Consider the following 15,629-nt stretch of genomic DNA (forward strand, 5'->3'; position numbering starts at 1 on the left):
TCGTCGCTCCGGCCGGACACGGCATCACAGTATGGTAAGGGGCGTAACATTTCCATCACACGCTTGAGGTATTCGGCCAATCACAACGCACTGGATAGCTGGCCAATTAGAGCACACCTCGCTTTTCAGAACAATGAGCTTTGTAAAAATCGACGCGTTTCAGAAAGGTACATATGTAATGTACTGTATTGAAGTTCACAATTTACCATTACAACATTCCAAATGGAAAAATACACTAGAGATGCAGTTGTAGTGAACGCTATCAGCAGACTCTTAGCAGCAGACAGTAATTACAAAGATCAGTTTGTGGAGCAAAGTAATGAACACATTTGAATGAATAATGCAGTATGTGGAAAATAATGTGTTTTTTGAACCTTAAACCGCATAAACACATTTCATTACACCAAATACACAAAATAATGTTATTTTTAGCAACATCATATGACCCCTTTAATTAGAATGTTTGTCCCAAGTGGGCCGATGGAGGGATAGGCTACGTATATTTACTGTAATTCATTCTTTACATTTACGCAATAGGCCGGCTCACATTGTACAGCGGCCCACCGGGAAAACTCCCGGTGCTCCAGATGGCCAGTCTGCCACTGGAGAGCAGAGTGAGTCACCACAGACAGATGACAGGATGGGTCGTGACACAGTTAGGCAATTTTTTGCTGTAATACAACAACAAATAATCAATATACCATAAAAAACAAGTTGTTAAATGGTTATTTGGGCTGGCCAATATACTGAAATTTTAAAATATAAAATTTAAAAACATCACAATATGCTAAAATTTCAGAAGCCATTAGTGTCCATAGTGTCACAAGATCCTTCAGAAATCATTGCAATATGCAGTCATAATCAGTATTGATCAATTTTAAGCATCCCTGCTGAATAATATATATATATATATATATATATATATGTATACAAAATATATATCTAACTTCTCAAAGCCAGATGAATATTTATCATATAATTCCCCAGACTTAAATGCAGCCAAACAATCAGACAAGTGAATACGGTCTGATTATAATATATGATGTAATAAAAAGAATCGTCATAACGATCGGCAACGCGCGAGACACTCTCTTAATTGCATAACACTTTCTTCCCTTGAGAAGAAATGCCAACGGGAGCAGAGCTAAACATCCAAGGAAATGCACACTTGTACACTTAGGGACATTTTATGAATGAACACAGCCAGCCCCCTCAAGAGCTGACTGCGTGCTCCACTCCAAAACAAAATCGCGTGCATCCCCACCCCTAATTATAGCGAGGGCAGGGGGAAACGAGCGATCTAAAATGCAGTATGCTTTTCATATTATATAAATCTTACTGACCCTAAACTTTTGAATGATAATGTAGAGATCGAATTTTCATATTCAACCTGATCGACCAGTTCTACCCTTTGTCATTTTGGAAAGCTCACAAAAAGTACTTCCTATCAGTCATGCTCAAACATTCCACAATAAAAAGATGCTGTTATCCAAATGTCTTTGAAATCTCTGTGCTGCAGTATTTTAGTCATAATTTAATTCTTTGTTTGCATAAATCACAGCCTCTGTCATCCATCATCTTAATCACAGACACCGGGCCAGCCAGGATTCCACGGCTGAGGAATAAAATATGAATATTCTAATAACTCAGTCACAAAACTTTCCCCATGGCTAAGATTCACACACACAAATGGATAAACACAAAGTGCAAGAACAGAATGCAGAATGACCAATATGCACTAATATACATATAGATCTTACATTGCTCAGGCAACCTCAATCTCAACAGACTAAAGTATTGGAAAGATACAGCAGTACAACTAAATGGCCAACATTGAAACAATGGGCTTCAATAAAACATATAACGCCATATTTCATTTTTGTCAGGAATTAAAACAAGGCTATAAGGGATAGAAGTACAGTGTGATTGTACAGTTCTTTAACTACACACTGATTATTCAGCTGATTAAATGTCTTTCTGAAAAAAAAAAACTTTCAGTAGACAAAAACTCTATAAAAGATGCCATTATAAAGACTGTAAGTCTATCCCTCATAGCCTCATTTTCATCCACATAAAATTCATAATGGTGGCAAACCTAACTAAGGCCAATATGACCCAAATGTGTAGTAGATCTAATAAAAGCAATGGTTCAAAAAAGTATATTTTGACCAAATTCCCAATACCTGAAAATTGAATAGGCCGTAAATTTGATTCAATACTATTAGACTTAAAATTATGAGTTGAACATCACAAATGTTCCAAACTTCAGATAAAGGCAACTGCTAAATTAATAAATCTACATGTAAATGTAAAATTAAACGGTTGGTGGCGCTAGAGGGCTTTACTAAGCCCAAATTTTGTCAGAGGGATTTCAGCTTGATAAATTCCATAAATGTCTCCACCTATACCTAGTGCCATTTGAGTAAGCAACAAAGTAGTACTGTAATAAGTAGCCACATTAATGGAAAACAGAATCAAGTACAGCATAGGCCAACTTCAGTGATTGCACACTGTTTATGTTTCTGGGAAAAAAAAGAAGTAGGCTCTTTCTAAACTTAATTTTCTGCTGTATAACTTGTGGCAATTTGCGCCATTAATTGAACGCATCTGTGTCCATCCTCTCCAGTAAGTGACCCATGATGATCCATGGGACTCCTTATCATGTTAGCAGCAGCCCCTCTCTTTACATTAAGTAAGTTTTATTCTGAAAGTAGCATGTGTTTGTAATAAAAATGTCATGAAACCAGAAAAAAAAAACATGCACACACAAACCTTGAAATAATATAAACCATACGCCAACTGCACAGGATGAAGCTGTAGCAATCGGTCACACAGGATGACAGTCTGTTGCTTTTCCAAATCTAAAGTAAAAGAACCCTGTACACCTTAATTAACTATGGTTTCTGTTGTTTTGATTCGGTATGCACATTTATAAATGTGATCTTGCACATGTGGCGGTTTCCCACGCACAAATCTTTCACATACATGCACACAGACGAAAGACACACCATGGTAGCTTGACATAAAAAGGTGTTTTTTGTGTGTGTGTGAATCCTTCCACTTAAAAAAGCCCTGAATTTCATCAGGCTTTTGTGTGCTGGCTGTCAGTACCTCTTCACCTGAGCACCACTACATTCACTGTTTGCAGTTTTCTTTTTCTCTCTGTCTCTTTCATTCTTTATGTCTTTTTCTTTTATAGGATCACCAATCTATTCATTAACAGAGAAGAGATCTCCACAGGATGTGTGCAGCAATTTCGTCTTCTTGATAAGTAGAGAACAGCCAGTGACACAGCAAACAGGTACAAGTCTGCCGCAATAGTGCCTGTCTGAACGTGTTGTCTTGTGGGTGTTGAATGTCACAGAGTATTCAAAATTCAACTCTTTATTAAAAACTGAGAGCACATCTTTTGGGTAAAATACAGACAGTTTTAAAGTATTACATTAGGTACACTAAAAATATAAAGGTTCTTTATTGGCATGAGTGGTTTCATGAATAACCTTTAACATCCATGGAAACTTTCCAGTGCACAAGAGGATCTTTATATTGGAAAAAGTTCTTCAGATTATTAAAATATTCTTCACACAAAGAAAAAAAGATTTTCTTTGAAGAACTGCTCACAGAAAGGTTCTTTGGGGAACCCAAAATGGTGCTTCTATTGCATCGCTGCAAAACCTCCATTTTTGAAACTTTTTTTGTAAGAGTGTATATGGGATTTAAAAATATGAAAAATCTATTGCTAAATTTATGTTAAAAAAACAGTGACAATGTTTCAGGTATTACAGGATTGAGGCCTGTATATTTTACAACTCATAATAAAGTTATATAATGCTAATACACCAATCTACTTCAAAATCTGCTTTTTGGGAATATCCTTTTATTTATCCTTATCGTTTTTACTTGCAAAAAACACAAATTTGACAGTATTTTACAGTAAAATTAAAATAATATAAAATTACATATAATGTGTTACCATTTTTTAATGTATATGGTAAGCTAATGCAATTGATAAGGTAAGGTAATTGCACTTAAAATGGACATCTATGTGGCAAGGCATTGCACCACTAAAAAGACACTTTCAGATAACTGTTCAATTGAAATAACACATTTTTATTTTAAGAATTATCTTTTTGTTTTTTGTTTTTTAACCCTCCGACCCAATGCCTTGCCCCATAGACTACTATTGTAAGTGAATTGCAAACAAGGTTTTTGTTTGTTTTCACCAACCAAGGGGCGAGTCAATGACTTGTCTGTGATAACACAGATGCAATCAATAGAGCTTAACCTGAATGGTACCCAGAACATTTCTTTAATATATGATAAGAATTATACCAAATGGAATAGAGCAGAAGCTTGTGGGAACTATTGAACAAAGCGACAAACTGAAACCCTTAGTGATATCGATTGCTATTGAAGGAGGCTGTCTGACCTTTGTCTGACCTTGGGCTTGTGGAAATGTGTTCATTACTTTGTGCCACAAACTGATCTTTGTCATTACTGTCTGCTGCTACCTGACCTTCAACTTTGACATTTCTTTGGTTTTATTGTCACAAAAGTGAATGGCTTCCTGCATTTAGTTACTCCCGAGTGACTTTAAGTGGCAGATTAATGATTAAGTAAAACTATTTTCTTTTTCAATGATTTCAAACTTTTAATGAGAGTATTTTTTTTTTACGATCTCAGGCACGGTTAGCTATACGACCTTGACATTTTTGCCTTATAAAATATCAGAAATTGAAAACATCTTTATCAAAATGTATATTGGAGTCATTTAAGTCAACATGCATTTTATTTTTGTTATTTTTTTTAAATAATACATTATATCATTTAAATATATAAATTAATAGATCAAGTTATGGTCTGTATAACTTGCATTTAAATAAAAAAATTTAAATAATACATTATTTAATTGAAATATATAATCAAATGTCACATCATTGACCCATAAACTCCTACATATTGTCAGTATGTTGTCTATGAGTGTGCGTGTGTGTGTTTTGGTGTGAATGTGGGTGCCCTCACTCCTGCCACGCATCCATATGTGTGTCTGTTTATTTACAAGAGCTGGAATGTGTGCGCGTGCATATGTGTGTGGGTGAATCCGCAGATACTCGTGCTCGAGTGAGAAACACAGTGTGTAATGCTCAGCTCATTATGTTTCATAGTTCAGTAAATTTTGATGAATAAAGGAGTGTTCCCTCTCTCAGGACCTGCCACATCAGTCACGCTGAGAGCCATCTGTGCGATTGGGCTTCGTTCTCATGCATACTACATCTCATGCCTACAGGAGATCAGCGTCTGTACTTTTAAGGCTCTAATGTATCTATTGTCATATACATATACAAAATGTCAAACTTATATGAAAAACGTATATTTTTAAATTGGCTTAAACATGATCCTAATGTAGTGACGTTATCTATATAACAGAAAGAAAATGGAATTAAATAATATATTATATATTTCAATAATAATTATTATTATTTGTATTCGCTGTCTATTTATAATTTTAATTTGGCTACAATATGATCATAATGTAATGACAACATCTATATAACAAAAAGAAGATAATCAAAAGGCATCATTAAATAATATTTATTAAAAAAATAGGGTTTATTATTATTAATAATATTAATAAATATTATTATTGTTGTTGTTGTTCAAATAATATCGGTCTCCACTCTCTACTTATAATATTAATTTGGCTAAAATCATAATGTACAGACATTATCTATATAATGAAAAGAAAATAATCAAATGGCATCATCAAATAATACATAAAACATTTAGGGTTAATTATTATTACTATTATTATTAAATTATTAAAATAAAACAAATTTTTTTGTCATTACTGCCTACCTATAATTTGTATCATTTGTATCATATAATGATGATGTAGTGACCATTATCTATATAACTAAAATATCTATTTTGTCATATAAACTGTTACTGTGACATAAAATTAGTCATTCAGTAAGACATTGGTCATACCAACCCAACCCTATGACCTCTTTAAAATACAGCATTGTGCAATATTGAAATGTACAGGTTTGCACAAGTTAATCACATTCAACTTCCTCTTGCTTTGAGTAAAATTGTTCCTTATAGACTCAGGTTAGGCAGGTATCTCTCCCCAGGAGGTGTCTCTGTATTGTTACCTTTGCTTTTTATCTGTATTGTCTTTCCTGCTGGATTGCGGCACTGCAGAATGCAAATTTCGCAGTGATGTTATCATCTACATTTTCAGCAAAGTCTGTGGGCAGAGAATCTGACGGCCAAGAGCTTTCAGAAGAACCTGAAAAAAATGAACACAACACTGCCTGCATTCCTGCATGTCTGAGAGATCGATTCAAAGCCAAGACTCAATGGATTTCGAGTGTGACAAACTGAATTGAGTAATTAAGATCAGAACGACTGATAGCTTTTAGAATTCTGACAACAATTGTGTTGCTCTACCATTTCTCAGTGATTCCTGATTGATAAAACAGACATGGATTTAAAGAATTAAAAACAATAATCTGTGAAAACAAGATACCACAGTTACCTCATCCTCCAACATTACCCTTAATTGTTGTAATGCCTCCAGCAAACCCACTGCAGAAGAAATCCTTGACACCCAAAGCTCCAGACAGTAAAGAACCTACTGTGTACTGGAGCAGCCAGGTACAACTAGAGCTGTGTCATGCTTGGACTCCCTAACACTGCCTCCCTTAACACACACACACACAAACATACACTAAAACACTGCTCAGTGCCTGGCACTGAACATACACACAGGCACACAACAGATCTGGTAGCTCAGTGCAGGCCACCTCTGCAGCTGAACCAACTGCCTCCACATCTACACCACTGGAGAAAGCTTGCCGATTGCATTATGGAATGCATTTAATGCAGTTATACATATTTAAGGAAATTAAGAGGTTGTGTAACAGTTGCAAGTCTAAAATTTACACTTACTCTAACTCTAACACAATTTACAGCGGAAGAAGGCTCTCTGTTTCTCAAAATGAACCCCTAGTGCAATTAAAACAGCTCTCCAGAGAAGAACAAAGGGTGGGCTATTATCTGGCAGCCCATCTTGATACCACCCTTGAGGAAGAAATGTACCTTACTATGGAGGAGATGTAATCTCCATGTAATTGCTTTGTTGAAATGCTCACCTCTTAATTTATGCAAAATGAGGCATTCTGACAGAGGTGAGAAAACTGAAGCCTGTCCATTATACACTAAAACTATATATATATATATATATATGTATTTATGTATGTTTAATATACACACAGTATACTCACATTAAGAGATATATAAAGCATATCCCAAGTGCGCGATTGTTTATATCATTGCAAAATGTTAACTATATTATCGCTCAGCTCTTTATATAAAATTGGATATATGAGTGGATATATAACTTTATCATTGTAAAAAAAAAAATGTTGTTTCAACTTAAAAAAGTAAGTGTTCGTGCTGTCTTAAAATGTTAAGTTTAGCTACCTTGAAATGTTAAGTTCTATGAAGTGACAACTATTATTTGAGTTGACTAAATTTAACATTTTAGGGCAACATTACATTTTTTTCAACAAGCTAAAAAAATTACTCAGGGTAATATTATAAACATTCACGTCAAGATTTCCTGATTTTCTGCTCTGAAAAGTGTGAAAAGCGCTAAAGAAATTTGACTTGATATGTGGAGGGTATGTATATAGTATTTATGGTATATTTACTGTATATAAAAACAATAAACACAAAATATACTACATGTTTAGTGAATATATCTTTGCAAGTGGCACCAGTCCATACGTAATCCTAAAATGGACACCAGTTGACTATTGTAGAAAAGCCCCTCTACCAGGCAGCTGTATTAAATGAATGACATCATCACTCTCTTTGGTACTGCAATACTGTCAAGTCCACATTGTTGCACAAGCATTATTGGAAGTTATACGTTGAATAGTCCCTTTGCTCCAGGGTCTTTCGTTTGAATTATGTCATCCTGCACAAACTACAGCCTGGAAACATTCTGGATGACACATTCATAAGTACCATAACTGTACAAATGATACATTAAAAAGAACAAGATGGTACTGTGAGCTAATTACCCATGGAAAGTGCAGCTGAGCTCAGTATTAAAAATGAACCGCTCTCTAACACACAGTTACATTATACACAGTGCACAGCACACACAGCCAAATACACATCTCAATATGTCCATGCACACATAAATCAAAGCACATCCCTGATAGATTAAGTTATCTCACATCTCTGAAGTGTTTGGGCCAAACATCATAATTACTGTGTTTACATGCACATTATTTTGTGATTATGTTTATATTCTAGCATCCATAAAAGACATTTAAGCATGATTTTGCCATTTATTATGCCCCATTTTTGTAATTCCGAACAGTAACTCAGTCAACTCAATCATGTCCTTAACAACAAAACATACGAGTATATTGGAATATCAGCATATTTAAATTTTTGTGCATGTAAATGCAGCCAATGGCCATTTTTTAACATGCACATCATCTTCAATAGACTGACATTTCACAACTATCTTTAACCTGATAATGACAATCAGGTTAATGCATTTACTTGATGCTATACATAACCAGAATATATGACCGAATTCTGATTAATGCTGTAAACGCAGTCATTGTAATAATATTTACAACAGATGATGTCAGTTTCTGGGCAATGGGCCTAAAAGTTAATGTCACTGTATAAACAATATAGCTGGTTGCGTTTTTCCCTCAGTTCAAGCACCATATTACCATAATCAAAATCTGACCCAAACGTGAGGCATTAAAACGTAAACAAGCTTTAAGTGTTTCCCCTTAAAAAGGAAAACAATCAATTAATCTGTTTAAAACGACAGTTGAACTGCTTTTCAAGTGCTGAACTTACCATTGGCATTTTTCCCACATGTGAGGTGCTGATAGGGCAATAGGAGGCCGTACAACTCCGAATCATTGCTCAGAGCCTGCTCAAAGGATTCCAGTGTAAATTTGGGGATCCCGTTATCCTTCTCCACCACCGAGCTATTCAACACCCGGGTGAAGACCTCTCGGAAGAGGCTCTCCATACAGGCGGTCAGGTATATGGCCGCATGCTCGTGGATGCGCACCGCGACCCTGCTGTCCACCATCCACCTGAAGAACTTCCCCACGGAGAAGACCAAGCCGCATCTCTCCGATTTCCCCCGGTTGAATTTATCCTCGGTGCTCATGTTGAACATGGACAGTGCGCTGAGAGCCGCGGCGATGCAGTTGACCGAAATGGTCCACGATAGAATCATCTTGATGGCACTTTGGACTTCGTATTTGGTGCATTTGCCGTAGCGCAAACTCAGCCGTTGCGCTTCCCTGGCGACCCTCACCAGCGCGCGGCTCACGAGCGTGGAGAGGCGCGCCAGCAGATCCGCGGAAACGGTCCCGAACCTCAGTTCTTCCTCCTTGTTGAGCGCGTTCTCCACCTCCCCGAGGCTCCATGGCACATCCTCAAGCTCGGGAAGTTTCGCACAGTGTCCGGAACACTCCAGGGTCTCGCCGTCTTCAGCCAGGACGGTGTTGACGGTGTCTAGGCTGTTGTGTCGACTGCGCATGGAGTCGGTCAGATGCCAGCAGTGCCCTCCATGCGCATAGGAGATGTGCGCCTCGGAGCAGCACAGAGACAAGCTGGATGACCTGAAGGAGTCCGCGGCTCCACCGTAACCCGAATCCAGCGTCAAATCCTCCAGGGTCCTCACCACGGATTTACCCCTTTTTGCCATAGCTGCACTTCATATTGTCCACAAGGCTGAAAGCAAGGGGAAACGTTCCTTTGCAAACAAACGCCACTGCTTGGCTGCTTTATTCTGTCCACAATGTTATTGAAAAGGCACAGGCGAGTTCCCAAATTGTTGCGTTCACTGTTGAAAATGCGCCCCCAACTTTGAAGGAGCAGTGGTGATGTTATGGCACACACTAGTGTGTTTGAAGGCTGCGAAGCATCAGTTGGAGGAGGAGCCACATACAGTACTGCATCCAATACGCTGACGGAGCCATTGCTGCGTACTGTTGGTTTTGAATTCGCACGGTGCTGCATGATAGTTCTGTGTACTTCTGTTCATCTGGAGATCCCCTCTAAAAAAGTTATGAAGAGATGTTAGACCGTGTAAAAATGAAACTCCCATTTTGACACCAACTTAGGCTATATAAAGTATTAACCAAAGTATTTCTTAGTGTTATGATATAAAGGTCATTGAACATTATTTATTTATTTATTTAGATATAGATTTACATAAAGTACTAAATAAAGAAATTTGGTATTCTGAAGAATTTAGATAGATAGATAGATAGATAGATAATGATTTTTATAATTTTGCTTTAAAATGAGAAGTTGCAATTAAGTAAATTTACTATTGAACTGCTCATTAAACCCACTTTTCCCAAAATGTTTTTCTCTGATAAGATTGCGTTCCATTTACTAAGAACTCCATCAGTAAATAAACTGTAACTGGTCTGTGGAGTGAAAGCAGAGCTTTAGATCTAGTGGTCTTAAGTGGCCAAAACAAACAGATAGACTTTATACAACTAGTAGTCAGCATGCATGAAACTGCTCCGATCCAGTAGACCAAGCAGGGCAGCATGTTTGAGGACAAAAAGCAAGGGATCAAATGAACACCTGTCCTCTTCCCCATTCTCCCTTTCATATGGGGCTCAGAGTAACGAGATTCCTGTTCATTAATAATGAAGAGTATGCATAATATATCAGTCATCTTGAATGGAGGCTTCTTGTTAACTTCACTCCCACATAAAAAGGTCATATGTTTTCAATGTAAAACTAAGGATAAAAGTGAGACATCAAGCACTTCTTATTTTCCTAGTAGCTTTGACCAATGCAGTAAGAAAATTGCACAAAGTAAAAATAGCCTACTAAATAATAGACATAACTCAAAATGACATTAAGACATTTATGTTTAAAGACATTTATGTTTAAAGATGCTTTTAGAGCTGAAATACACTTTATCATTTAAATGTTTTCAAACCTGCTTTAATAAAGAGGGGGACATATTTTACTCAACACTGACATCTTTGGATAACAAAAAATTAAGACTATAAGGGAATTACTTAACAGTTTGAAAGTGTAACTTGTTTTTTCCTAATGAAACGCACTGAACCTCTTAGTTTCATTACAATTCTATTTTTATTCTGATAATTAATTTGTATCTCATACTTATTCTATTAAGAAGTATCAGATCAAGAAACTATTTGAGATATGCTCTTGAATTTAGAATTTTGTCGTGGTAGACTGCCATCTAGTGTTCAACCAAAGCAATCATCATGTCTTATTTACTCAAACGACAATAATAGGCTGAACTCAGACATCAGTCAGTGACATTACAAATTACCCTCATTCACCTGAAATCTGTCAATAATTTCATAGGGGATTAAAGATATAGGTTATATCAAGTTGGTTGACATTTAGGTCTGTCCAGACTAGTTTCCATGATTAACAAAATGACCACCCCTGATCTCAAATCAGCAGTAAAGCAGTTGAAAAGAGGCTTGATCTTTAAATGATAAATTGCTTCAATTACTTTATTGTATGTTAATGTTCTCTGTATCTATCGAAGCGCAGACCTAGTCAATAAACTAATTATATATTGGATCAATATAGTAGTCCCCTTTGTGAATTGCTGTTTTTCTCAACATATTGATCTTTCATCATAGGCTATTTACTGCCTCCAAATACAAGATTTGTACCAAATGAACTATCAATGCTGATGTGAAGAAAAGTAATATCAGATTGAAATGTGAAAATACTTTGCAACAAACTGTTTCCATTGCCCAGGAAAAAAGATCATCAGTTGTGCCTGATGAAGACTTGACTGGTCGAAACGTTATGTTGTTTGTTAAATAAATTTTTGGAGCTGTAATTTCAGTCTGCAGACATTATTTTTTCTTTGTTTATTTGTTATTTTTATATCCTGCACCTGAACCCAAGTCGGGTGTTTTGAATGTCAACACATTTTTGCATTTGTTTGATTTCAGGAAAAAAAGATACGAATAATGTAACCTTTTATGACAACATGCCCCAATAGTGTTATATACTATGGGGTAAGTTGTCGCAATAGAACCTGCCATTATAATCTATTACATGCGTTGCAGCAAATTTTCAACAGTAAAGAAAAAAGAAAAAAGAAAAAGAAACAAAGGAATATCTCAAATGAAATTAACAAAAATGGAAAAAATGGTTTGGCCAATAAGCAATGAAATGAAAAAAATCAAGGCTTTATAAAACTTGTATAACATATGTGACAACTTAACCCGACCTGGTTAATGACTGACACTCTAGTCTCCAGAACACATTCCTGCCTTTATAATGTAATTGTCTCAATGCATACCAGTGTGGTTTCATTGTTTACCCATATCTATAGCCGATAATAGGCCTTTAATATTATTGTAATTTTAGTTTGGAGGGTTTTGCACTAGGTGTTTGAAACCAAAAAACTAAATTATTGATAGAGAAAACTGGACTGTGTTACTGGACTCTTGACTCAGAATTTTACTAGTATAAAGCCCTTGTGACAACTATCCCCAGTCATTACTATATAGTAGCTTATTATGTATTAGGCTATATAACAATTACATAATTTATTATTAGACTGCTACTAGTTCACCTTAAATTTGAAGTGATGTTATGGCCATAATACTTTATACACTTAAAGTGACGTCCTACCACTAGTGCACAAATATTTACCCTAAAACTCATCTGTTCCCTTGTGCCTTTGTTCATGTGCCTATCCGGGTACTCACGCCCTGTCCAATCAGAGTCGAGCAGTAACATCGGCACAAAAAGATTTTTCTATGCATTTATCTAAATGCACTATTATCTTAAGTGAGCTTTACACGTCATGGTCAAACATAATCGAGAACATGTAATTAACTTGACAAAATCTGCCTCAATTGTGATGTTACCAGTGCTAAAAGGCGCGAGTCTGCGCGAGCACGCCGCAGAAACGTGATGGTCTATTACGTGTGCCGCGCGGATCTGACCAATCAGCTGCGTAGGTGCCAGTTTGCGTCACTCAGTGGGTGGGCGGAGTCGACTAATAGCTGACGGTTCACGGGGTGAATTAAAATTGACATTCAACTAAAGGACAAAGAATTAAAGAACACATGAATAAAAAGTGGCAGGAAATGTGGGACAAGGATTTAAAGGGCAGACACCTATACAATATCCAAAAACAAGTTGGCAAAGGGAGAGTATGCTTTAACAATAGAAAAGAAGACATAATAATTACTCGACTTCGAATAGGACATTCTGGTTTAAATCATTCATTATTCACAATAGGGAAACATCAGTCAGGATTATGTACTACATGCAGTGAAGCAGAGACTATTGAGCATGTAACGTTACTTCTACATTGTGCAGTATATACCAAAGAAAGAGAGGAGTTATTTAAGAAACTGAGAAACATAGGAGTTTGTTGAATAAAAGTATTAATTTCTTTCTTTCAAAAAAAAAAAAAAATGACTGACCCCAAACTTTTGAACGGAAGTTTATATTCCTACAAAATATATCTATTTTGAATAAATGCTGCTCTTTTTAACTTTTTATTCTGAAAAAAAAAAAGTATCACAGGTTCCAAAAAATATTAAGCAGCAAAACTGTTTCCAATACTGATAATAGATAAGCATATTAGAATGATTTCTGAAGGATCATGTGACACTAAAGACTGGAGTAATGATGCTGATGAAAATTCAGCTTTGCATCACAGGAATAAATGATATTTTAAAGTATATTAATTAACCATTATTTTAAATTGCAATACTATTTCACAATGTTACAGTTTTTTTCTGTATTTCTGATCAAATAAATGCAGCCATGATGAGCAGAAGAGACTTCTTTTAAAAAATTACAAATCTTACTGATCCCAAACTTTTGAACGGCAGTGTATGTTTTTTAGTACTTAATAATAATAAGTAACACAGTAGTAACTAGTATATTTTCACTTTCATTAGTAGATATTCATAGGTACTAGTAATTTAAACGACTGTTAAATTATATACTTGCTACTAGTGCTTATTTGTTATTACTAATAAGTAATCCAATAGTAACTAATACATTTTCACGTTAACTAGTAACCATTAATTAGGTACTAGTAATTTAAACGACCAGAATCTATTAAATTAGACACTAGTCATTTGCTACTAGTCCAGGGCCTGAATTTCCTTTTGTAAAATGGGGGGGAATTTCCCCTTTAGGTGGCTCTTCTGGGGGGGATTTTTTTATTTTGAGGGGGGAGTTAGGGTATTTTTTTAGACACATTTTTAAACTACAATTATCCAACATAAATGTTTCGTCACCCAGTGTATTTGTGTTTTACAATTTATTATGTTGTTGATTCATATTTATATTGTGAGGAGGATTCTTAAAAAGAACTTTGATTTCAAACTCTGAATTGAATTTATTTTAGCTAAAAAAGACAAGTAAACAGTCAGTAATAAAATAATAATAGATAAATGACAAACAATGGCACAAACAAATACAATAAGATACAACTAAATTCAGTTTTTCAGGTAGGTATAACAGTAATATTCAGGTACAGAAATACCACAAAAACGGAATAATCTATTTAACTTTAACTGGTTAATTAATCTATTTAACTGGTTAGTCTTCAGTGTATAAATAAACAGACAGCAGCAGGTTTTTTTTTTTTTTTTTAGGTTTCTCAAATGTTTACATTCACTTAATAGCCTATATACCGACAATGTTTAGTATAAACCAACTGTTTACGTGAATTTTAACTATTGTCTAATTTAACAGATATGTTTAAATTAGTAGTATTTTAGAAATTAAATTCTATAATCAATATGTGGTTTAGATGATAACTGTTCACTTCAGACTAGTATGTATTCCAGTTGTTGTTGGTACCTTTTCCAGTATTACTAGTAATTACTCATCAGGTACTATAATTTATTCTCATGTACTGTAGACTGGTACCCATGTCTTGTACAAAAGGTATTAGAATAAGCGCTAGCAAAACTGGAATAGTTACTAGTGACTAAAAATAAGTACTAGTACAGTTTCTAGTGTAATCTGAATATGTACCATCAAAAACTGGAATACATACTAGTGAAGTGAATAACCATAGACCCACATAAAATTCAGTAGCATAAATGAACAGTTTGTTACCAGTAACAGTGGAAATAGTTACCTGGCGCCAATATTTATATAGTCTATTCAATTAGCACTAGCAATTTCACTCGTAACTGTTGTATAAATACTACTACTATACTAATCAATACTAATATTGATTGAATACTAGTGTCTCTCTCTCTACAAATATACACACATACATAGTGACTAGTCAGTACTAGTATCTTTTCAATTTCACTTACACACACACGATGTTGGAATGTGTGGTTGAGATTAGGATTTTAAAAGCTGAATTGAGTGCAGATCTGCATCTGAATGGTGAAAATCATCTTTCATTACTGTCAAAATGAATAGCTCAGGATGTAGCAGAGTTTCTGTAAGCTGTGCCATGCTGTGTAAAATACATAGCTTAAGAAGCTTTACATGTCCAGTTTGTTTGTTTATTTATTTATTTGCTGTAAGTAGACTTGTGCCGGTATTCGGTAATGCGA

At 35.4% G+C, this 15,629-nt stretch overlaps 1 protein-coding gene across 1 annotated transcript in view; it reads right to left on the minus strand.

The window, feature by feature from the left end:
• Positions 1-12,911, minus strand: part of LOC107730921 (ankyrin repeat and BTB/POZ domain-containing protein BTBD11-B) — a 74,787-nt gene extending 61,876 nt beyond the window's left edge. Inside the window, exons 1-3 of the mRNA XM_016541879.1 lie at positions 12,900-12,911; positions 11,686-11,693; positions 8,899-10,115 (exon numbers count right to left, since the gene is read on the minus strand). Of these exons, the coding sequence (XP_016397365.1) occupies positions 8,899-9,763 (865 nt within the window). The 5' untranslated portion in view covers positions 9,764-10,115; positions 11,686-11,693; positions 12,900-12,911. The remainder of the gene's footprint in view (positions 1-8,898; positions 10,116-11,685; positions 11,694-12,899) is intronic.
• Between the last annotated feature and the right edge of the window lie 2,718 nt (positions 12,912-15,629).

This window comes from Sinocyclocheilus rhinocerous, unplaced genomic scaffold, assembly GCF_001515625.1.
Source record: "Sinocyclocheilus rhinocerous isolate Xijiao unplaced genomic scaffold, SAMN03320098_v1.1 scaffold2806, whole genome shotgun sequence".
Lineage (NCBI taxonomy): Eukaryota > Metazoa > Chordata > Actinopteri > Cypriniformes > Cyprinidae > Sinocyclocheilus > Sinocyclocheilus rhinocerous.